Source organism: Pundamilia nyererei, unplaced genomic scaffold (genome assembly GCF_000239375.1).
Source record: "Pundamilia nyererei isolate P.nyererei 1_Seehausen unplaced genomic scaffold, PunNye1.0 scaffold00009, whole genome shotgun sequence".
In the NCBI taxonomy this organism is placed as follows: domain Eukaryota; kingdom Metazoa; phylum Chordata; class Actinopteri; order Cichliformes; family Cichlidae; genus Pundamilia; species Pundamilia nyererei.
The window spans coordinates 2,343,842-2,367,135 of NW_005187410.1; the positions used below are offsets into that span (position 1 = coordinate 2,343,842).

General features: G+C 42.2%; 3 protein-coding genes across 5 annotated transcripts in view; 1 reads left to right on the forward strand and 2 right to left on the reverse strand.

Moving 5' to 3' along the window:
- zgc:162707 (UPF0524 protein C3orf70 homolog B) overlaps positions 1-8,409 on the reverse strand; it is a 15,764-nt gene extending 7,355 nt beyond the window's left edge. The window contains exon 1 of the mRNA XM_005723348.2: positions 7,812-8,409. Within this exon, the coding sequence (XP_005723405.1) occupies positions 7,812-7,995 (184 nt within the window). The 5' untranslated portion in view covers positions 7,996-8,409. The remainder of the gene's footprint in view (positions 1-7,811) is intronic.
- Positions 8,410-9,634: 1,225 nt separating this feature from the next.
- On the reverse strand, positions 9,635-19,956 carry ehhadh (enoyl-CoA, hydratase/3-hydroxyacyl CoA dehydrogenase). 3 transcript variants are annotated; one of them, XM_005723358.1, is made up of 8 exons: positions 19,899-19,956; positions 19,521-19,766; positions 18,140-18,243; positions 17,056-17,225; positions 16,582-16,693; positions 15,117-15,221; positions 12,054-12,395; positions 9,635-11,621 (listed from the first exon to the last, which is right to left on the reverse strand). In XM_005723358.1, exons 2-8 carry the CDS (start codon positions 19,592-19,594, stop codon positions 10,369-10,371), a joined length of 2,160 nt encoding a protein of 719 aa, XP_005723415.1. In that variant the 5' UTR covers positions 19,595-19,766; positions 19,899-19,956; the 3' UTR covers positions 9,635-10,368. The 3 variants fall into 3 exon arrangements, with proteins under 3 accessions (XP_005723415.1, XP_005723416.1, XP_005723414.1); XM_005723359.1 differs by having other exon boundaries at positions 19,911-19,938; XM_005723357.1 differs by lacking the exon at positions 19,899-19,956 and adding an exon at positions 19,860-19,895.
- The window catches only part of tmem41aa (transmembrane protein 41aa), a 7,779-nt gene continuing 4,405 nt past the window's right edge, over positions 19,921-23,294 (forward strand). Inside the window, exons 1-3 of the mRNA XM_005723637.2 lie at positions 19,921-20,213; positions 21,749-21,899; positions 22,381-22,542. Coding sequence (XP_005723694.1) covers positions 20,032-20,213; positions 21,749-21,899; positions 22,381-22,542 — 495 coding nt within the window. The 5' untranslated portion in view covers positions 19,921-20,031. The remainder of the gene's footprint in view (positions 20,214-21,748; positions 21,900-22,380; positions 22,543-23,294) is intronic.

Sequence of the window (23,294 nt, forward strand, 5' to 3'; positions counted from 1 at the left end):
GATTATGCAGAAAAAGTAGAACTGGGCTGAAAGATCTATCGCTTTATCACCTATTCAGGTTGTAAATCGTGTTTTTAATAAGTAACTAAGTAACTAAGTAATTAATTACTTTTGAAAATAAGTAATCAGTAAAGTAACGGGATTACTTTTTGGGGGAAGTAATCAGTAATTAGTTACTGATTACTTTTTTCAAGTAACTTGACCAACACTGTTCAAGGGGTTAGCTAGTGCTATTAAAGGCTGTAGCAAACCAACATAAGTAACGTAAACTTGGCTAACAACAAACCTGACTTGACAGTATATTTATTATATTGTATAAATTAATAAAGAAAACACGTGAAATGTTGATGGGGGGTTTTATACAATCAAGGACTTTTTTTCCCCACACTTGAAAGCTATGACATCACAACAAGAATATAACTATTACGATGCAAGAACAAAACCAACATGTGAATATCAGCTACACTATGCTTGGACACGAATACCAGCACCCAGCATAGTAAAAGCCCAGCCTGGTCGCACTGATGACAATGCTGTGCACACAATTATTATTATTTTTTGTCTTCTGAGACCACTGGCTTGAAACTGCAGTAAATTGAGCCAATTTTGAGGTGTACAAATGAGTTCATTTGCGTTGGTAAACCAATTACCAATCCCGCCCCTGTATAAAACCAATCCGGCCGGAACCGAAAACTACCCACAGAATATGTTTGGGCTTTCCAAGCGATTAAAATTATGTAAGATTGATAAAACTTGCATTTCTTTTCTGACTAAAATAAATATTGCACTCAGCAATAGCTTTTATAGGGTTGTATGTACGTACACTGCTCAGTGACGACTGAAACCGACACCAGCTCTGTCTGAGCAGCTTTATTGATATTGAGCTGTACTCTAACAATGTGCTGCCCGGTGCTGCAGGCCTCGCATGACAACGTCAGACGTCAGTTGTTGGGTGACCTCTGCGTGTGCTGCCCCCGCTCTGTGCATGTTTGTATTTCCGCACTAACAAAGACCACATGTCCCGACAAAGAAAGGACAGTCTGCAACATTCACCACATGCTGTACAAACTCCCGGCATGGGACATTTTTCATTCATGGACAAAGCAAAAACATTCAACGTGTTTCTTTTCGTTTTGCATTTGTGAAATGAAAAGAGCTAAATTAACTATTATAAAGCAGTGTGCGTGCAGGCGATGCTGTGACTCACTGTTTAGCAGTTTTTTGAGGGCAACAGAATGAAAAGTGGAGTAATAACAAAACAAGCTTTATCTACACAGGCGAAACTTGTTAATATAATCAGTTCCTCGCTGTTTGTTTTGGATTTTGAAGACAATAAGACAAAAGTGACAGTGTTGTCCTTGAATAGTGAGGGTTTAAAGATAAATCTGCCTGAAAATGGTGGAGAGGGAAAAACATATGTTTGTCCTTTTTGTCAGAGATACCCAGACAAACAGACAAAATGATGCCACGAGAAATTTGTCCTGCTACAAATGAAGATTGGCAGCATAAAAAAACCATCAGACAGCTGCAACATCAACAGTGAATGTCAGATGGTTTCAGTCCTTCGGTGTCAAACAATGGGAGGTTCTCAACACAAACACGGGCGCTGTGTTTTTCTGCTGACGGCAGCCTCGGTCGACCGGGCGCGGGACACGCTTTGCACTTCGTGAAGGGGAGGAATGACTCTCGACTGAAAAGCTTTTCATCACGTTACAATTAAAACCCAGCTAAACTCAACAAGTTCACCAGGGACCGATTAAAAGCATTTGGGATATAAATGAGGTCATTAACTAAAGGAGATGTAAATAAGCCAATGAAGAATTAACAGATTTTCATTACAAAATTCTAATTACGAAAGCAGCTTTTTCAATTTGAAAGCAGGGAATGAAAAGTATCTTCAATATATACATAAAAAACATCATCTGGATTATTTTAGTGATTATTTAGCTAGATAAAGTGTTGAAACCAGTACACAAAGAATGTTGCATAAAGATGCAAAGTTATTTATAGTAAAACTCAAGAGTTGAAAAGGTTAATAAGGAAGTGGAAGAACAAGCAGCTTATCCCTGGGAGATGCAGATTGCTCAGAGGAGGGAGTCGAGTACTCCTCTGCTACCGCACGTCTCCATCTTGCACGCCTCCTCTCTCCTGGGCCTGTAGCTGGCCGAGGGCTGCAAAGACTGTTTTAATACAGGAGGTAGATTCTCTGGAAAATGCTGCCTGCAGCCCATCAGCCCCCTGCTCCCCTTCAAAATCACACTGTAAAAAATATCAACTCTTCTACTGCCCTACCAGCTGCAGCTGGATTATTGTTGACAAGCCCAACATGTAGTCAGCATCACACACACATTATGTCATTTCGATATTGGCTCACGTCGAAGCCTCAGCAGTGAATGAGTCATTAACATCCCCCTCAGTTTGATATTTTGCATGTTTGAGCTGAAGCCAACCGGCTTTACGTAGCCCACTGAATGTGCCACATACCAGTTCAAAGCAGCATGTTGGCAAAACCCATCGAACAAAAACAATTATTTTAGCAGATTGTTATCATTCCTCATAACAGCTGCTGCGCCCAGTCGGCCAGCGGATACTACAGGCTCCAACATCCGCTGCTCTTTGTGTTTAAATCTGGCCAACAAAAAGGGGCTGCGCTAAGGGGGAAACAACACAAGTTTCAGGTTTCATGGAAGAGGACGGTCCAACCCGGCATCGTGCTTCCTGTTTCATGCCTCCGGAGGCAGCCACTTGGAAGTCCACTGTTTAGTCTGTAACCCTAATGAAACACTCCTGACTGTGTCCCTGTGCACACAAAACAGTACACCACTGAAAAGCCCTCCACTGATTTAGCACTGCACTGCTTTAACACAGTTCTTTTATTTATTCTAATTAGAGAATACTTTTTTCTGGTCAATGCAATACAAACGTGACAGTTTGGTTAGAGATTCAAGTGTGTTGTGCAGGTAGCAGATAATGTAGCCACATGCAGAGATAAGGAGCAGGTTACAGATGTCTGTCAAGCTCACTTCTTTTCAACTGCACACCTCCAGCCTACACTGACTCAAGAGGCACTGAAGGGAATTCAAAGGGATTTTTTTTACCTTTACATGAGTGCTCCTCGCAATATGTAACCACACACTGATGTGTAAAATTGACAGAATTCCCCTTTAAGACTTTTTTTGTCCATTAAAAAGAGATACTGATCACTCCTGGCGACAATGGCCAAGAATCGATCTCTTAAACAATCTGTAATTATCTTATGAAATCATTCTGTGCACGCCAAAAGTGATCTATTGATGCTCTAGTGACCAATCAGCAAAGCAAGCCTTTGTTATAGCAGAGATTTTGGCCCGTCACAGAAAGAGAAACCACAGGCTGTATATAAAAAATGGCTGTAGGTGGCCACCGTGATGTCACCCCTTTGTTCGTGCCATCTCGTTCTAAAACCAGACACAAAGAACGGGGGATGTCTCTGAGAAATCAGGGGACACTGGGTGCTCATGCAGCCGTGATAGATCACCGCCCTGCTTTATAATTGTTTTCAACTCTAATGGGGACTGTAATTTACAAAATAAACATAATGTTGTTTTCAGTAGGATGTGAAACTGGAGGTTGAGACCATGAAATCATCAGGAAGGTGTCTACTGAGGCCATTTGAGGGGTTTTTTTTTCCTGTAGGCTTTTTCACAGTCTAACCAAAGAGGTCCCCAACTGCTGGCCATTACTTGACTCTGCTTTACAGTCTAAGGAGAATCCATAGGAACTAATAACAAGGCGCCGTTACACGCCAGTGTCCCGTAAGCCATTACAGAGACAATGAGCCAGCATGATCAATGCGCCCGAAGCAGCTAAACAAATTTCAGCCATTGTTGATTTTATTATTTACACGTGTGCTTTCTGCGACTTGTCAAAGTGTCTTGTTAATGAAACAGTCGATTGCTTTTCCCTCGGTTAATGCAAAATCCAGGAATGGAACAAAAATGAATAAACACGAATAAAGAAATAATGCGTGGAAGCATTCTAGATATCACATCATGCATAAAAACACACAAAAAGAAACAGTTAAGGCTTTTTCTTGCCCTTTTAAATCACATCACAACAAATTTGCCACCTAAATTGTGGACCTGTTAAAAGTAACTGCATGCCAGCTGCGGTGTTTTCCTCTGTAACGATGTATTCTAAAGTTCAGCTCCAAGTTTCAGCAGTCTAAAGGAAGGGCTCATGTTACTTTCCAGCAATGCACACTAATGGAAAAACCACTAGACAGAGAACTAAAAGGTGCACTCTCTCTCCTGGAGCCTCCAACAAACCCCGAGCTGCATCTGATTGGACAAACAGCTCCTGTGCTGTCTGCCCACGAATTTAAAATCAAAACCATCACAGTGGCTGCTGTGCAGACTTTCCTGTATATAACAAATAGTTCAGCAAACTGTGCTTCTAGCACTATTTGAAGGAAGAAATGCTATGAACCTTCTTCATTTTGATCAAAACACCGATTTGAATAAAGTAGCCGAAACCTCAATTCTATGCAAAGAAGAAGAAGACAATTTGAAGCCCTCTGCATGGGCAACAACTGAGCGTGGAAATTATGAATCCCGTGGACACGTACTTCTTATTAATTAAGTAAGGACACGACAAAGTTGGAGTCTTTTCAGAACCGACTTGGTCAGGTATTCTTGTCAGATGGCAGTAACACAAACCTGTCCATTAAAACAAAAGCGATGCTCTGCATCCATCACTGATACACCAGCATTTAAAGCGACTGAAGGGCTGCAGATCCTAAACATGAGCAATCAATCAAAAACATCCCCTCAGGCCCGTGCTGACAATATATTGATCCCTTTATAATCGGTGAAGCTTTTTATGATTTGGCAGTGCTATAAATTTTGAACCCGTCACCAAACCGGTCAATACAGCACAGGGCTATATTCAACAAATCTCTGTATTTCCCTTTAGAAATAGTTGCGAGCTTCTGCTGCGTGGTGTAACGGATGAGACTGCCCTGGGAGCCTGACAGAAAGATCCCATTTTCTTGTATCTACAAGTTCAAAATTAGTCCTGGCAGAGTACAAGCAGACTGACAAGACTGTTCAGGACTCATTACAGACTCTGTTAGGCTTTCATAATGAGTAATTCATTGCTCTGCTTGGTAATTGTAATCAATTCTTAAAGAATAAAGTGTGAGAAGTGAGAGAAGGAGGGAAAAAAAGTGTTCAGACCAGGTGGTTTCAGCGTCGCTTTGAGCAAAAGCTCTCATCAGACATGACATATTGGCGGTGACACTAAACACAGCTAATTACTGCTAATGAGAGGCTTGGACTGATGTTGTCACCAGCTGGGAACATTGCTTCCACCTACATCTAATTCTAGTTTCCACCATCTTTTTTCCGTGGTCGTTTTTGTTTTGTTTTTTGTCAAAAGTTTCCACAACTAAATGGAAAACACTGGAAGACCATCCAACATATTTTTCCTGTGCTAGCCTGCAGACATGATTTGAGTCCTTTGAGTATTGAAAACTGGAAGAAATGCATTGTGGATGCGTTCAGTTTGCAGCAGGCACATAAAAATAGAAGAAGCCAGGCGTTAAGTCACACCTAATCATCTCACGCTGCTCTACAGGTGAGATAATGGAAAGAATTTTAGTTTGTGAATTTAAATTGCTGAGCCGAGTCTTCATATGCAGTGACCTTTTGTATTTGTTTTGCTGGGAACCTATTAAAAATGTAATTAAAAAGGCAGCCCGGCAAGACTCCCTGTGGTGAATGCACAATTATCAGCTTCAGAATAAGTTTATACTCCAGGCGGCCGTCGCAGGCACATTCAAAATGAAAACGTGACAAGATAAGGCTGTTACAACATTTCCTGCTTTTGCATCCAGTGTTATTATGGATTTCTAGAGGAGAAGGGCGTGAGCCGAGCAGGAAGGCTTTGTGAAGGCGTACTAGTGTACTTCTCTCACCGGGTGCCCTGGTTCTGCCTGATTCAGCAGTCTTAGCTGGTTTATTTTCACCGTGGTGCGAGGGGAACCTTTGAATTGCAGTGGAAGGAGATGAGAAGGTGAGAAGCTCCATTAGGATATGCCTGGTTCTTTCTCCTATATCATAACAAGCTCTGTGTCCATTTTGTGGCACACTTTCAGTCAGAGTGATGAACATTTCAAAAACAGAAAGGAGGAGCAAGTCTAAATGTTGACAAATGATGAAACACAGAATGGGCCTTGCGTGGAGTCATAAATGCTGTATGTGGCTTGTAATAAACACTGGAAGGAATTCATCATTTTTCTGCCACATCTGATATTTCAAAAACCGCCTGGCTCATTCCGGACGGAGGCGGGCGTCTAAATCCAACGATTACACAGCAAAGATTACAATGTGACTTGTGCAGTTGCACACTATAAGCTCAGAGTGAGTGGTGCAGGGTAGATGGTGATTGTGTTTTACACTGATCTGAGGATTTTCTGGGCAGCCAGAGATGGGGATAAATTAGGGCAGCACAGAGAGAGGGACATCCTGTCAGGTGCAGGCCCAGCTACTGGGAATCTGCGGTGGTCTCAGGGTGTCAGGTCGAGCGAGGTTCAAATGGAGATGGAGAGCGTGGCGCACAAACAAAGTGGAAAGGAAAGGAAAGTGTGCGTGTGCGAGTGGAGCTGCACCCCTGCACTTCATCCCCATTACAGTCAATGCAATAGTCGATACAAATGAAATTACTACAAGGCTGCAGAGTTCAGTGTTGTGGCTCAAGAATAGCAGTTGAGTGCATGATACTTGTGTGAGCATGTGATGAGGGCTGTGGCTACAACATATTAAAGGATGGCGAAATATTCCATTTCTTGTTGTTGTCAACAAATTGCATTTTTCAGTAGGTAAAAAAAAAAAAGGGTTCAGCCCTTCCAACAGTCCTCCCTGTTGTCTTGAAAAAAATGGGTCACAAAGACAGCTGTGGCTCAGGAATTTTCACAGTTAAGGCATAATACTAAAAAACGGGAGTAAATAGTGGATTTAGTCTGGGACTATTTTCAGCAGTGGATTAATACATATTCTACTGCCCTAGTGAGTGTTAACGACACTCACTGCCAGTCTAATAAAAGAGTGATCTGCTTTTTTTGGACAGCAGTGGCACAGAGAAGTGAATTATCAGACTGTAGGTCAATGGGGGAATAACTGTGTCTGGTCATTGTGTGCTTTTACGGGACTTTTGCTCAAAAATAAAACACGGAATCATCCTGAAAAGAGAAATGAAAGTGGTGACTCGGGTTTGCGTCATCAGACTGTGTCGACCAGTTTCATAAAGCCTGAAAAACAAGCTTAAAAAATAGCAGAGCTGTACAGTAGTAAATCTACTAGTAAATTTATGAATTGTTCAGCCTCCATTGTCTAGACGGCATAAACTATTCATACAGCAAGAGGAAGGGTAGGAAGAATTAACTTCGATCACATATAAACTGATGATGAAGTATTACAGGAGCGAGTACAGCAATAAAATGAAGAAGTTACACCAAACAAACAATCAAATAACAGGAAACGACATCAGCTTCTCCCGAGGGGAAGCCAATGCTGCCTGTAGGCGCATGTAAGAAATCAGACTGACGGACAACCTTTACATAATCTGTGAAGCGTTATAACTTGTTTAACAAATAAAGTTCATATCTGCCTCATTCTGAGCCTTTCAGTGGAGGAAGGCAACAGTGCTTGTGTGGTTTTAACTAAACACATACACATAACAACCAAATACCACGCACATTTGCCAGCAGTGCCTTCGGTGATAGTGAGAATCGATTCTTTGAAGTAAATGCAGCTGATAAACTACAAACTTACAGTGACACCAGCCCAAGTGACAGCACCAGTGCAGCTTGAAGCACTTCCCGTGACTGTGCGTGGCGCATATGGAGAGTCCATCACAAGGCAGGAAATCTGGTCTCCCAGCGCAGCTCTTGGCCAAAGCCTGCGCCTCGTCCAACTTCTCGCTCTTCGGACACTTATGTGCTCCCGAGGCAGCCATGCCAACATTTCCTGTATCAAAGGGGGGAAAAAATAAAACACGCACTCAGGCTCCTCTGAGTAACCTACAACATAAAGGCCAGTGACCGAGGCGATGTTTACGGTCCGAGTCGCCCCGTAGAGCTTCTCTGCTGGAAGACAGACGCGAAACGAAACACGGTGGCTGGATGTGCGAATCCAAAGCAGCTCGGTTTACACAAAGGGTGGCGGCATATCCTGTAAAAGTCGAAGGGCGTCAGTCAAACGAGGAGGCAAGGGATGGGTAAAGTCATGTGCAAAGCCTCCCGTGATCGTGATCCACACATTTCTCCATCCACCCCTCGCGTCGGGAAGCTCCTCTGTGCCCCTGGTGACGCGCGTACGGAACAACGGCGCGCATCTGAACTTCATCACACAACGGGAGGAGTCCACAAACACAAAGCCAGCTGCTCTGCACACTTCAAACACACACACAGGCTTTCATCAGACCCTCCAAAAAAAAAAAACTTCAAAAGATCAACGTCTGACTATGACATTAATATATTCCGCATTTCACCCAAGAGTAGCATTTTGATTGGTGGTTTTGATTCATGAAAGTCTGCTGCTAGATCTCGTACTATTTATTCTTAACACCTACGCATGGGCGTGCGTTATTTAAGTGCATTAACGGTTTCAGAAACTCTGCGGATCGGGGACAAATAAATAAATAAATACAGAAAGAAAGAAAGAAAGAAAGAAAGAAAGAAAGAATATGGAGCAATACATCAACACAAGCCAGCTGCTCAGCGTGGAGTGTTTTTACCGCTAGGTGGCAACCCGAACATCTGTTCATTGCTGGACGTGGGATGGGATTTACTTGAGAGTGAGCCATTGATTTCTATAAACGCAATTTAGAGTTGCGCGTCTCCCCCGGCTCTCCTGTGTCATCGCTTCGGCTGAGTCAGCAGAAAACACAGACCCAAGGAGACCCTGTGGACAAGTGACGTGGAACCCCGTGAAGCCAAATAAAAGCGGTGCACAACGCTACACTTAAACATATTCAAGCCCCAAAATGCCTGCTTGAAATAATCTGATTACATGTTACATATATAAATATAATGTAAAATTTTTAATTTAATTGAAATATATATATTCAGCTTATACGATCACACTTTCCTTAATGATTCATTATTTGACTAAATAAACTTTAGATTTTAGATATTGCATCATTTTAATGAGGACCAAGCATTCTTTTTTTGTATAAATCACAACAGATCAACACCTGATTGTATAAAGTCTTTATTGGAAGAGTCAGATTATACTGTGCAGTATCATTAGTGACAACCAGGAAAAGCAAAGAGTTAATTTACATTCAAACGTTAGCATATTATGTGCCATATATGTTTTTGGTAAACAATTTTAAAAGCACAAACTTAAGTAAAGACATTTTATTCACAATTATTAGTTTTATTTCCTCTGTAGAGCTTCATCTGCTGCAATACATTCGCTGGCTTCAAAGCCTGGTCAGGTCTGTTTTTCACTGTGGCCACTCCTAGTATTGTGTCCACCTCCGTGTGTGAATAAAGTAGACAAAATATAAGAAATGATAATACAGTCAAACTGTACAAACTGTCAGTAAGATCAAAATAAAACCAGGCTGCAGTTCAAATCCAGTCTGAGTGATGTTCTTATCCTTTGGGCTTTTAAATCTGTATCTGTTGGTGCCGAGTGCCCATATTTGTTGAGGGGTCTGGCTTTGCAGTGTCCAAGTCATACTTCCCCCATGGGGACAATAAAGTATCTGTCTGTCTATCTACAGACAACACTGCCCAGCCTCTCCACAGTGGTCTGGTCCACCAGAGACAGAATGACTAAGTGCTTTGCTGAACGCCACAGGAGGTCCCTCCTCCCCGCAGTCATCCATCTCTGCTGAAGATGTATAATTTCTTCCTTCTGTTATTCTTATCAGCTGACATTTCACGTACACCAAGATGACTTGCTTCCTGCAAATATCCCCAGTACTGTGCTGTTCATCTACTCCCGTCACACTTTTCTTTCAGTTTATTTTTCCAAATTATGGTTAATTTTCCTTAAAGCACATGCTGTTTTACTCCTGAAAATTTGCACTATTAATTTTTTGGATCAATCTATTGTATCAATCTTTATTACTGCTACTAATACACAATAGACACTGTTTTTATTAGTATTTCATGTTGAACATATTCATCTATGAGGTGAGCAATTTTCCTGTCACGATAAAAAACAAATGCGGTTGGCAAAGACAGGAGGTCTTTTTTTGGTTTAAGGTAAATGCATTTAGTTTTACAGGTGCTTCTTATTATTTGATTATGCAAGTCAACATTTAATCAGCTTGTAAACTCAGAAGTGCATTAACACATTAAAGTTGAAATGTTGTTTACAGCTGGCTGCGGACTTTCTTAATCACTTCCCTCCACTTTTGGATTGGTGGGCTGCCGCTGGCCACCAGCTTCCTGAGCAAGTGGCAGGGCTGCAGGCTGGGCACATCAGGGTGAGCCTGGTAGTAGTGCTCGAGCCTCTCAAGGACCTTGTTTAGGCCAACTGTGGCAGCGTAAAACATGGGGCCTCCGCGGTGTCTAGGCCAGCTGTAGCCAAACACGTAAATGACGTCGATGTCTTCAGGCCCCGCGGCTATTCCGTCCTCCAGGATGCGGAAGCCCTCATTGATCATGGAATAGAGGCAGCGCTCCAGCACCTCCTGGTGGTCTATGCGGTGTGCCACCAAAGCGTGCCGGGCTCGGTACTCATCCAGGAAGCTGTGCAACCAAGGGTCAGGCTTAGCCACCTGACTGCCAGGTTTATCATACTGATACCACCCTCTGCCTGTTTTCTGACCAAACCGTCCCTGCTCGCAGAGCAGGTCTCCCAGGGGGCTGTACCTACGACCTTGTCGGAGCCTCGTTGGCTGTCCCATTGTCGGGTCGGGCATTGCCAAGCCATCAGCCAGCCTCACTTTCCAGCCCACATCAAGCCCAGAGAGGTCAGACATTCTGAACACACCCATGGCAAACCCAAACTCCTCCAGCACTTGATCCACAAACTCAGGTGTGGCTCCCTCTTCCAACAAGAAGAGGGCTTGTTCCAAATACGGCTTCAGCATGCGGTTCCCCACAAAACCCCGACAATTTCCAACCGCCACACTGACTTTCCCAATTTTCTTTCCCAGTTGCATGGCAGTTGCCACAGCAAGAGGAGAGGATTTTGGCCCATAAACCACCTCCAGCAGCTTCATGACGTGGGCTGGAGCAAAAAAGTGCATCCCAACCACAAGCTCTGGGTTGCGGGTTTGACAGGCCAGCTGGTCGATATCTAATCCAGAGGTGTTTGAGCACAGGAACGTGCTAGGTTTACAAACAGCGGACAGCTGCTGAAAGACCTTCTTTTTCAGAGCCATGTCCTCAAACACAGCTTCGATGACAAGGTCGACATCTGCTACCGACTGGATGTTACGGCCGTAATTGATCTTGTCTAGAGCAGGAGCGACCCCACGTCTCTTAGCCCCTCGCTCCAACATGCCTGATATTGCCTGCTTCGCCTCCATCAGCTGCTTCTCTTGAGTCTCCACAGCTACCACAGAGAACCCTGCCTGTGCAAGGGCAACAGTTATGCCTCTTCCCATGGTGCCAAGACCTGAAACGACAAAAAAACAAAACAAAACCAAAAATCACGCTGACTATAGGGGGGGAAAAAAAATATCGGAACCAACAGCCATGCAAATGCCAGAGACATTTCTGTTAAATTACAGGATATAAATATATACACGGAACATTTTGTGCAATGCAAGACTGTAAATAGTTTTACGTTGGCAGCATAGCGTTTTTCCAAAGCCTGCAATTTTAATACACAAGCTGCTGAGCTTCACATATCCAGATTGTCATACATCCAAGCCTCGCGGCAGGGAAGAGACATCCATTAAAACTCAGCTGAAGTGTAAACAAGGGCTTAGTTTCCATAGGCAACCTGGATGTGGAGATGCCACTCGGATAGTGAGATGAGTCAACGTGCTTGTGATAAATGAAAAGCTTGGGACAAGTAGAAATTAAAAGCCACAAAAGCCCTTACCAATCACAGCTGCTTTATGTACAGGCCTGGGCTTGCTCGTATCCCAGCGGGCTCCACTGGGCATGCTCCACCTGCCGACGGCTCTCTGAGCAAAGAAAAAGTACTGCAGAGCGCGGGCCTGGCCAGAGGTGAAGAGAGTAGCCATCAGCTCTCTCTCCCGCTCCATTCCCTGATTGTAGGGCAGGGTGGCCGCTGCGCGCACCGCCTGGACACACGCAATTGGTGCTATGGCTCCACGGGCAGTCCGGCGCACCCTCTGCATCACTTCCTCAAACAGAACAGCCACATCAGAGGGGCACAGACACGGATGCGTGCTTATACGACGTGCATCCAGCGGCTGATCTGCAGGGGGGGAAAAAAAAAGAGAAAGAAAGAAAAAAAGGACGATGTGACCCCAGCCGAATGATCGCCTGTTTTCAGCTTCGTCACACTTCTGACAGCTAAACCTGTAGTCTGCAATTACATTTCTGATTTCTGTGCAGATGCCTCTGCACAATTCAACTTTTCAAACCGAAAAGTGCCTCCCATCTTCCAGAGGTACCACTCTTTTCCACTTTCTCAAATTTGTCAACCAGCACTCAGCACACACAGTCCAGGTGTAATTGGTTTTTCAGGCACACTCATCCACTCAATCACTAGATAGCCCGGTAGCTTATACATGCAGAGGGTTTTGACAGACCATTCCCAGATAATGGGAGGGACCTTGCCAGTTTACTGTTACCATTCACCTTGAATAACGCAGATCTGAAACAGAATGAAAAGCAAAACAGACAAAATAGCAGGTAAATTTCCAACTGTGAGAGCAAAGAAGAGAGGGGGGGATAAACTGAATTCGCAATCCTTTGAGCAACATCATTTCTCCCCCCACAAGCCAAATTACATGAAAAGATTTAATATAAAGATACTAAAACTTTCAAACGTAAGATTTCCCATCTGATGTGTTCAAGCCTGAGGAACAATGACTGTGAAGAAGATGACCACTCGGCTAAAACCTTGTTAAAAATCTTAATTCCCATTCCTGTCTCCTCTGACGTGATTACATGGGACAGTAGTCAGAATCCTTCACAGCTCCACTGAATTACACTCAGCCATGGGTCTGGGCCAGAAACTGGGTCACCATGGCAAAGCTTAAAGGGACAGTGGCCATATTTGATTATGAGTATCCACTTAGTCCAATAAGGAGGTATTTTGCCTAAAACAACATACTGTAAGTGTGGAATGACTTATGAGGGTCATTTTAAACCAGTTTAATGCACATTCTGTCTACAATAAATGTCTGTGAAGTATTGTGTGTCAGTGCAATGCGATTCCTGTGTAATTTAGGAGAGTATTATTGAAGCGCTTAATCTGTAAATGGTCGAGCTGTGGATTTGTTGCGCAGCGGTTGGGAATCCTGGCCGTCCTCACAGATGTAGCGGGACAGATGTTGCAACCGCTGGGGTAAAAAAGTTAATCTCGTCACCAGCCTCGACTCGCGAGCTTGCGTGTATATGGTGTGTGTGTGTTGTGAGTGTGTGTGTGTGTACATCTGCGAGGCCACACGTGCATCAGTTTAAGTGCAACTGCTCTTTGGATAAATATGTACCCACACACTGTGTGCACAGACTGATTGTACTCCGTGGGTGTCGTCAGCTGCGCGTCTCGATGTCACAAACAGTCACGCTCGGTTTGTAAATTTAATTGCACATTTCTCGTCCCTACTTAACACCCCTGCTAATCAACCTAAAAGACTGGAATATCTGTTAAAACCTCCACAGATTCGGCCCGATCTCCTCAAATCTCCCATCTTGTACGCCGTTGGCTTCTCCGTCTGACTCACTCTAAGCCTCGGCTTTACCAACAACACTCACTTCCTCACCCACTCAAAGTCAACTTGGCAGTAGAGTGCGGAGGGAAAAAAACCAAAAACATTTGTGTAAAAAAAAATGTTTTTTTTTAAAAAAAAGCACAAGACTGTAATCATCTTTTGATTGTAAATCAAACCTAAAGACTTAACTGTTGACGTTTTGTGCAGATGTAGTGAGATTGCTGCCAACATAAATGCCTTCGAAATGAGCCGTCACTGCCAAGAAATCTCACCAGAGATGAAGATGACATCTCTGGAATAAAAATAAATAAATCAAAAAAAAAAAAAAAAAATCTAGCACGCACCCTACAGGGTAGTCATGAAAACATCATCTCACGTTCCTTTCGTGGAGAAGAAACATAAGCTCTCGCAGGGCTATGCCGAGGCAGGACTAAACAAAATGTACCTTCCCCTCACCGAACCACACAGCAGAGTGGGTGGTGTGTGCATTATTCTGCAGCACTAGAGGGAATATAGCACTCATAAATGCTCAAATGAATAAAGGGAATAGGACATTCTGATATGCCTCTCCGCTTTCTTGCTGAGTGTTGGATGAAAGGTTTCATAGTACTTGTGGCTGTATGCCTAATATGAGGTTGCTTAGCTTAGCGCAAAGACCGGTAAAAATTGAGGCTTTTTTCCAAAAAGTAAACTAGATGACTGAAAAATTTTGTCATACTTTTTCATTCAGGCTGAGTCTACCAATGCTTTCTGTCACTATTTATCACCATCTAGCAAATATGAATGGGCCGCTCTTTCCACTGACTGATAAATCATCCTAAACTACAGGGATGTGGCACACTTCGCAGCCCATTCAGCGAGTAAATGAGGCTGGTACGCACGTGTGGGGGAAATCCTCATCCTCCAAAATGACTGGTGAGATGAGGCCCGTTATGAATATTCTAGGAAAGTTTGTCCCTTTTCGCCCTTCTGAATAATACAGCAAAAGCAGTGAAGACATCAGAGCACATCTGACAGATCCATGAAACATTTATGGCTTCTGTGGTGAAGGATCTGGCTGCTGCATTTTCTCCTTCCTTTTACTTCCACAACCTACATATCAGCGCTTCTTGATGTCAGACTCGCCTAAAATAACTGCTCTAGGTGGAATTTCTTCCCTGCTTCCACAGAATCAATTTTTAAACCAGTGAAGAGAGAGAGTATAATAAGCCAGTGAGTACCATTTGCTTCTTTTTTCCCCTTCATCCACATCTCACCTGCGACTCGCTGGGCAAACTTCACAGCTACATTCACAGTGTTGTGATCAGTAATCTGGTCCACTAATCCGAATTTCAGTGCCTCTGCGGCAGTCACGTGGCGACCTGTGGGAGACATGAGTGTCGTCAAGGCTCCATATGAATGATACGATGAACATAATATGAATTAATGATGACCGTTTCAGGTGACCTTGGCATTTAGACGCTTAGCTTAAAACCACAGCATCTCCTGTTTTAGTTAAATAAAGGCAACGTCTCACAAAACTAAATAGCATAATAGAGTAAAATAGACTTTTAAAAAAAATCAAAAGATGAAGAATTATAGTTTGTGAGGAACATTTCAGACATTCTGAACAGGGCAGTGAATCGCTCCTGCAGCATCACATAGTAAAACGTTAATTCACGCTGACCTCTGCTGGTCATCAATGTAAACTGTCTCCTGGTTTATTTTGATTTTATTTTCAGTCACATGTGAAAAAAGAAAAAACCCTTGCTGTTTCCATAGGAATTACAGGGGTAAGCAGCAGACAGGTGCTGCTAATCAAATACAGTTAAATAAATGATCATTAGCAAGTGTGAGCATTTCTATGAAAGCAGGAGCTTTGGTAGACTGCCAACATCCAAACAAATTCACCTCAAGGTCACAGCGTGCAACAATTAGAGAAACAGCAAAAAATAAGAAAATAAAATAAACCAACTTAAGAGCAACATCTTAGGCCTTAGTTTGCTCGTTAAATATTAAAGTCATGGTTGTACAATCAGAGACACACTGAACAAATATGACTTGTTTGGTTTCCAGGAGAAAGCCTCTTCTCTCCAGAGGCAGCACGGCTCTATTTGCAGAATTGCATCTGAACAAAACATAAGACTTCTGGAACAATGTGATTTGGACAAACAAGACAAAGTGGAGATGTTTGGTCATAATGCACAGAAAACAAAACACAGCAAATCAGCACAAACACCTCACAACAACAGTTAACCACTGTGGTGAAGGGCTGATCATTCAGACTCTGTATACCAAAGTATTCTAGAGTCAAATATGAGGCTCTCTGTCCGTGAGCTAAAGCTCGGCCAAAATTGGGTCATTGAACTGGACGATGAGCCCAACCACAACAGCAAATCTACAACACTTGCTGTAGGCCCAGTGACTAATATGCTGTGTTGAGACCATAAGAGAGCTCTGTATACTCAAATGCCAGCAAACCTCAATGAAATGAAGCAATGTTGTAAACACATGATGTGAGAGGCTATAAAGTCAAACTATTGCCTCTATAGGCGGTTCTACAAGCTACTGAATAGTTTCTCATTAGTTTTTAGCAGGACTGCATACAGTGACACGTCTGGGTGCTTTATTATCAAACGTTTTAGGGCGTGCTCTTCTTCAGAAACCAAAAGTTGCTGGGAGTCGCCAAGTTTAGGAAACGTTATTAATCAAAGTCAGACAGTGTTAACTTCTTTCTGCTACCTGTGGTGATGAGGTCCAAGGCAGCCGGGACACCGATGAGCCTCGGCAAACGTTGGCTTCCCCCTGCACCAGGCAGCAGCCCCAGAGTCACCTCTGGAAGTCCCACTCTGGCCTGAAAAGACATAAAGGCACAAAATTTGATAAACGGGACGTACTAAACTGTGGAGGTTTAGACATTAGAGAAAAATGTTTCTGGAAATATTCTTTGAATATGATATGTGTTATTCTGCCTGGCTTCTGTGAGTGACATAAATATCAAATGTATTCTGGACAGATAAGAAGCTTTTCAAGTCTGACAGACAAACTCACTCTTTTTCTAGTCATTTGCAAATTTATTTAAAAAAAAAAACAACAACATTATTATGCAAAAGCTTCACAACATGCTCTCAGATACTGACAGACATCGATGCGTTACATCGCTGACATTAAAGAGACACTGGCTGACAGGGACAGAGATCTGAAGCATGAACTAACTTTAGAGTGTGCGATCCGATAATGACAGCCAAGTGCCAACTCAAGGCCTCCACCTAAAGCGATCCCCTCTATAGCTGCCACCACGGGCTTGGAAGCAGCCTCGATGGCGTGGATCATCGGTATCAGGGGAGGCCCAGACATCTGTCCCCCAAACTCCTTGATGTCTGCTCCTGTTGCATAAATTCAAATCGACAAAATGATCAGAAACTTGGAGAAAGAAAGGTCATGATATGCAGATCAGCAATTCATTATTTTGTGTAGCTCTTTTCTACTTTTCTCAACCTTGTCTGACAGACATATTTGGGTTCTAGTTGAGAAAAAAAGCACGTTTCTCTATTTTTCATATTTTATAGAATGAAACACAACGGTTAAGCAAATAAGCTCCAAGTTAAATGATGGTGGACATAATGACACAAATAGTTGAAAAATGTACAGTTTAGGATTATTTCTATGTGAAATTATTTACTTCTGGTTTTGCTTTTGTGTTTACACCTGCAAATGCCATGTATTGTATTGTTTACTGCATTATGTGTATGCAACAAATCACCTTTTAATGATGGAATATTAACATTAAATTAATAAAAAGGGCAAAAAAAAAACCTACTGAAAATGTGTTTATTTTGTTAGAGTATCACTAATATGTTTGGTTGCTTGTGAACTTCACTGACACAGCCACCCTGGGGCGCCTCTGTCAGTGCGCCCCAGGGTGGCTGTGGCTACAATGTAGCTTACCATCACCAGTGTGCGTGCGTGTGTGTGTGCGTGAATGGGTGGATGACTGGATATGTAAAGCGCTTTGGGGTCCTTAGGGACTAGAAAAGCGCTATATAAATACAGGCCTTTTTTTTTTTTACTTTGTTCCCTTTTTAGGGACTCGAGGTGCCCACTCTGAAGGGAACTCAAATTGAAGGGAAAACACCAGAAGAACAAAGTGGGATCAACTTGATCCAATCTGTCATGGAGCATGTTTTTAAAATATACTTTAAAAAATAATTTCAATAGGATAAGTGAAAGAAGATGGGCAGACAGAGACACTTACATTATAAAATAAAAAATAAAAAAATAAAAAAATAAATGTGCATACCCCCACAGAATATCCCATTCTGGCCACAGATGACCACAGACTTCACTTCTGGCTCACTGAGTGCTCTCTGCATCAAGTCCACAATGCCTTGCCTCACCGCTGCACTGCATGAGGAAAAAGTCACGACTTTATTTGGCCTTTTTTTCCACCCTTTGTGAAATTTGAAACTTAACAGTAAACTGTTCTGCTGTAGCCCTTCTTCACAAATTTAAAATAAAAGCATGTAACAAATACAGGCACAGCAGTATAAACTTTGATAATTATCATCTATGTACTTTATTTTTTGATAATTTTATCTTACGAAGCTAATAAAATGCATCATACAGTCGATTTCCCGTTATGGTACACATCAGAATAGAATAAAAATTAAAAAAAACCAACAACAAGATGAGAAAATGTCTATAAAACAGGGCAACGATAGCATAACTAGGGAGTAAATAGATTCATTTATTGCTACAGCTTAAGTGACTTAAAGTAAACTTGTGAGGTCCAGTAAAGGTTCCAGGGTCCAGTAGATCACACTGTGGTTGGGTGAGTTTTTAGTGAGCTGTTAATTAATCACAGTTCTCTGTTGTAATGTATTAAGCCTCAAGCTGTTCCTAAAGCAGCGGTGGTAATAAATCACCCTGAAGTAAATGCCGTGAATGAGATTAACCGATCACTAAAATGTACTTAAAGGTATGAAAACCTACTGACTCTATATGCAGAAGAATGGCAGCTGCCAGTTTAGGAATAATCTGCATGATGAGACAGCCGTCTATAAAAAGTACCAACTACAAAACCTTTGTGTCTATTTGTAAACAGGCTGTAGACACCAGGGTTTATAAAGGGGTGTATATAAAATAAACAAAGGACCTGTTTTGCAAGTAGCGACTCTGCGCTCTACATTATAAGCAATCCACTTCTTTATGGCAAATTAAAATATCTTTATACAACTAATATGGTATTTGTTTTAATTTTCTACTTCCCTCTTGGCCAGATTTATTTAAAAAAACATTAAGTATGATAAGTCTTTTTACTGGATAAATAAAGGACATAACAGTCACTTCAACTTTGGCACAGAAAGACTTGATATCACTCATGTTTGACAGATTATGGTTCAAGCCATTTACAACAGCAATCAGAGGATCACTCTCTCTGACGCCACCCTCTGGTAAAACACCTGAGTTACTATCTTCTGGTGCACAAAGCTCTCTTTCGTGATTTCTACTTTCGACTCTTCTACTTGTTCTTGTGTAAGCTGCAAATTGCTGTTGCAGCTACAGCTCTACTGTATATAAAATCAATCAGGCACATGTGATTTCGCATTACGAGACACGCTAAAAAATAGAAAAATGCAGTATAAGAAGTTGTGCAGACCAAGTTCATTAAATCGGCTCACCTGAGTGCATTAACGGGAGGACTTTGGAGAGTGATCAAGCCCACGGATCCCGAAACGCGAGTGTACTGAGCCATGGTGTCGAAGGAATACTTGGAGTTGTCGCACTCTCTTTTTTGCAGTGCAGACTGAACTTTGAAACTTGACTTTAATCCAGTTAGCAATCCTTCATCACCTTTGTCACACTTCCTCCCCCTCCGTGTAAACAAACGCTCTTCTTCTACGGCAAACACTCGCGCTTATCGCCCCCTACCGGAAGCAGAGAATATAAATAATTATTTTCCCCCGCCTTTTATATTATTGATATGTACTTTAATCTGACGATTAAATTATAAGATATACTTGTGGGTGCTAGTGGGTTAGTAATTTGAATATTTTAACTGTTCTATTGACATGGGGATGTGACGTCACTGCGGCGGTTGGTTGCCGCTTCTTGCCGTTGCTTGCCGTTGCTATTCTCGCTGACAGCAACCGGGACGTGAAGCTTTTTTCTGGCTATCAAACTCAGGGGAACATGCGTTCACTCGTAGGACTAATTACGGTTGTCGCCGCAGCCAGCTTGTATCTATATTCCCTGTCCTTGTACCTCCCCGCGGGACCAAGAAAGCGTTCTGTCCGGAGCGCCGAGGCTGGACATGTGTCCGAGGAGCAACAGCAGCAGCCCGGCGACTCCTTAGACGAAGAAGAACCCAGCAGGTGACTGGTATATTTAGCCGCTGGCTGGTAACCCATAGTTTGGGGCTTTGTTATATGCTGTGCATAATTTAGCTTTATTTAAATTGGACCCTGCTGGGTCACTAGTAAGCTAATGTTAGCATGCAGCTCATAAGGCACAGGCAGCGTATGTGCAGGCTTTTAACCCCCCTAACTCTAACTGAAGCCTCTTTTGGAAAAGCTAAAGTTAAAACAGCAAGTCCAGTTTTTGCTTCTGTTTTAACTTGTGAGGGTTATCATCAGGTCATAATTGACAAGTGCTGTGTTGTTGTTTACTGTAGAAATGTAATTTGGTTTTAATACAGTAGATTAACAGTGTCCAGCTCTTCCTGCATTATTTTGCGTTTATCTAGGCTCAACCTTTTTTTCCCCACTGAAGTGTAGTTTTGGTAATGAATGAAAAAGAACACGCTCAAAGCTGTGTCATCCCAAACCAAGTCACGATTTTTCCCATATAAAAGTTGCACCAAGCCAGGACTCTAAATTACATGCAGAGCATTCAAGTTTTCAAGCGAGGTCCCATTTTTGAGTGAGGAAACCTTCCGGTGTTTGTGTCATTCAGATACTTCATAGAAAGAGGTGTAATGGGATCCTCATATCATTCATTAGCCTAAAATAATACTTTTGCTCATTAGGTACACTTTTTGACTGCTTGTTAACACAAATGTATAATCAGCCAATCACACGGTGTGAGTGTCAGTTCTCTGGGTGAACATGGCTTGTTCTCACAGCACATCAAGCCCTGAATCAGATGGGCTACAGGGCAGAAGATTACATAGGAAAAGGAAACTGATGCTGGAATTCAAAGCAGATTTTTCAGCACCCTCTGGGTACTTTTGTACCAGCTGACCATTGTTTATCACCACAGCCTACCTGAGTGTCATTGTTGACCAGGTTCTTTCCTTTATAGCAGCAGTGTGTCCATTGTCTTCTTCCAGAAGAATAATGCACTGTGTCAGATACACTAAATCTGGTTTCTTCAACATGAAAATTAGGTCATTGCACTCAAATGGCCTCCACAGTCACCAGATCTCAATCTAATAGAGCACCTCTGGGATGTGGTGGGATGGGATATTTGCATCCATAAATGTGCAGCTGACAAAATCTGCAGCAACAGTGTGATGCTAACTGTTTGACTCTGTCTCACAAAGAATGAACTTTTCAAAGAAACTCACTTCATTCTTTGTACTTATCTTGGATTGAAGTGAGATTTGTCAATAGTAAAACAGATGGTAGTTAGAAAAAATTGCAGTTTCTTTAAAAAATAGCTTAGTTTTTTAAGTGATGTAAAAAGACTGTTTTGGTATCAGTTTTAGCAGATAAGTATAGGTATAGAACCATGTTTGTAGTCCCATCAGCAATCACATGGGTTACTCTTTTGGCTATTTAAATCTAAAAGTAACTTTAAGTTAAAACATTTTTGATCACAATGATATTTTTTCTGTGCTGCCGGTCTTTCTGTGAACATGAAACTGGCCTGACAGAAATGACTAACTTAAATGTGAATGTTCTCACAGGTTAAAGTTCCCTTCAGACTTGGAGGAGCTCCGGGAACTCGCTGAACTCTTGCAGTTCTACAAGACAGAGCACACTGGATATGTCCTGCTCCTCTTCTGCAGTGCTTATCTCTACAAGCAGTCCTTTGCTATTCCTGGATCCTCATTCCTGGTAAGGTAATGTCCTGTGTACAGATAGATCCAGGATGATAAGGCAAGCATTGTGATGAGCACAAAACTGGTAGATTTCTTGTGCTGGTTGTCTTAAAAACACATGTAAAATCCTTTTAATGAAGCATTTTGTATGTTTAAATACATTACGAGAACACATGGGCTAAAATATGCCAAAAGTGTCACATCTTGTAGGTGTGAAAAGATTACATTTGCATGCAAGATGAAGGAAAATTCAAAAGGCACTTGGGCAGCATGCGGTATGCAGCTTGTGTCTCTTGTTTAAATAAATGCGGAGGATAAAAGAATATTCAGATAATGCAAATGACAATCTGAGTGGGCAGAACTGCCAAAATACTGGCTTCACACCAGTGTTAGATCACAAAGTATTTCTCTCCTTTCGCATGTAGAGACGCCACAGAGCTGTGTGTCAGATGATGCCTATTAACGCGGGCTTTTGGTCTCCATTTGTCATTGTGTAGAACATTCTTGCGGGAGCTATATTTGGACCCTATCAAGGACTGCTGCTTGCCTGTGTGCTCACAACTGCGGGCTCTACAATGTGCTTCCTCCTCTCCCAATTCTTTGGAAAACACTACATTGTGAACCTCTTCCCAGATAAAGTCTCCACGTTGCAGAGAAAGGTATGACTGGGCTGTCACACAAACAAAACACGCTGAAGGAAACAAAGATAGTAAGTTTTTGAAATACCGGTGGACTAAAATTAAGTTGTTTTCTCAGAGATCAACTGTTAATTTGGCTGTGTGTGCTGTAAATAAACAGTAAAGACGGCTACGCTTTATCTTATTTACAAAAATCAAAGGTTTTACCTGTCAAGCTATTATTAACAATAATACTTCCTACAAGAAGACATTGGCCATATCATATTATCACTTTAGAAATCCAGTATACTCATTTTTACACATAGAATCTGATAAATCAGTGACTTCTTGTCCTTGAAAAGGAAGAAATGGTTGACAGGTGTAATTTCAGACTCTGCTGTCAAATATGTAGAAGCGACATTGTTGTGTTCCCACACGAAGCCCAGGAGAAAGTTTGACACAGAGCCAGCCATAACCTAAAATTTCAGAGATAACAGCTACCACAATGTCAGCTTTCTTTGTTAGGAAGGCCTTTCTACTTCAGGCTGTATGTGTGCTTATGTGAAAGGGGGTGTTTGCTACATCACTCTTCTTGCTCATAAAATAGATTGAGTCCCACCTACTCCAGTCAGAGACACCTGGTGATAGAGCAGGTGATGGAGATCTGTAAAGAATATGAAATATGTAACCACTGAAGGCAATACTGCTGGCTCAAAGGAAAAAAAAAGACAACAGGACAACGCTGGCAGGAAGTCATTAATCTTGTGAATTCACGAGTTTGTGTTGTTGTTGTT

Coding starts and splice junctions, on each gene's coding strand:
- ehhadh (XM_005723358.1), bottom strand. CDS start 19,594: ATGGCTCAGTACACTCGCGTTTCGGGATCCGTGGGCTTGATCACTCTC. Junction 17,226..18,139: donor GAATGGGATATTCTGTGGGG/GTATGCACATTT, acceptor TTTATGCAACAG/GAGCAGACATCAAGGAGTTT. Junction 16,694..17,055: donor ATCGGATCGCACACTCTAAA/GTTAGTTCATGC, acceptor ATGTCTTTTCAG/GCCAGAGTGGGACTTCCAGA.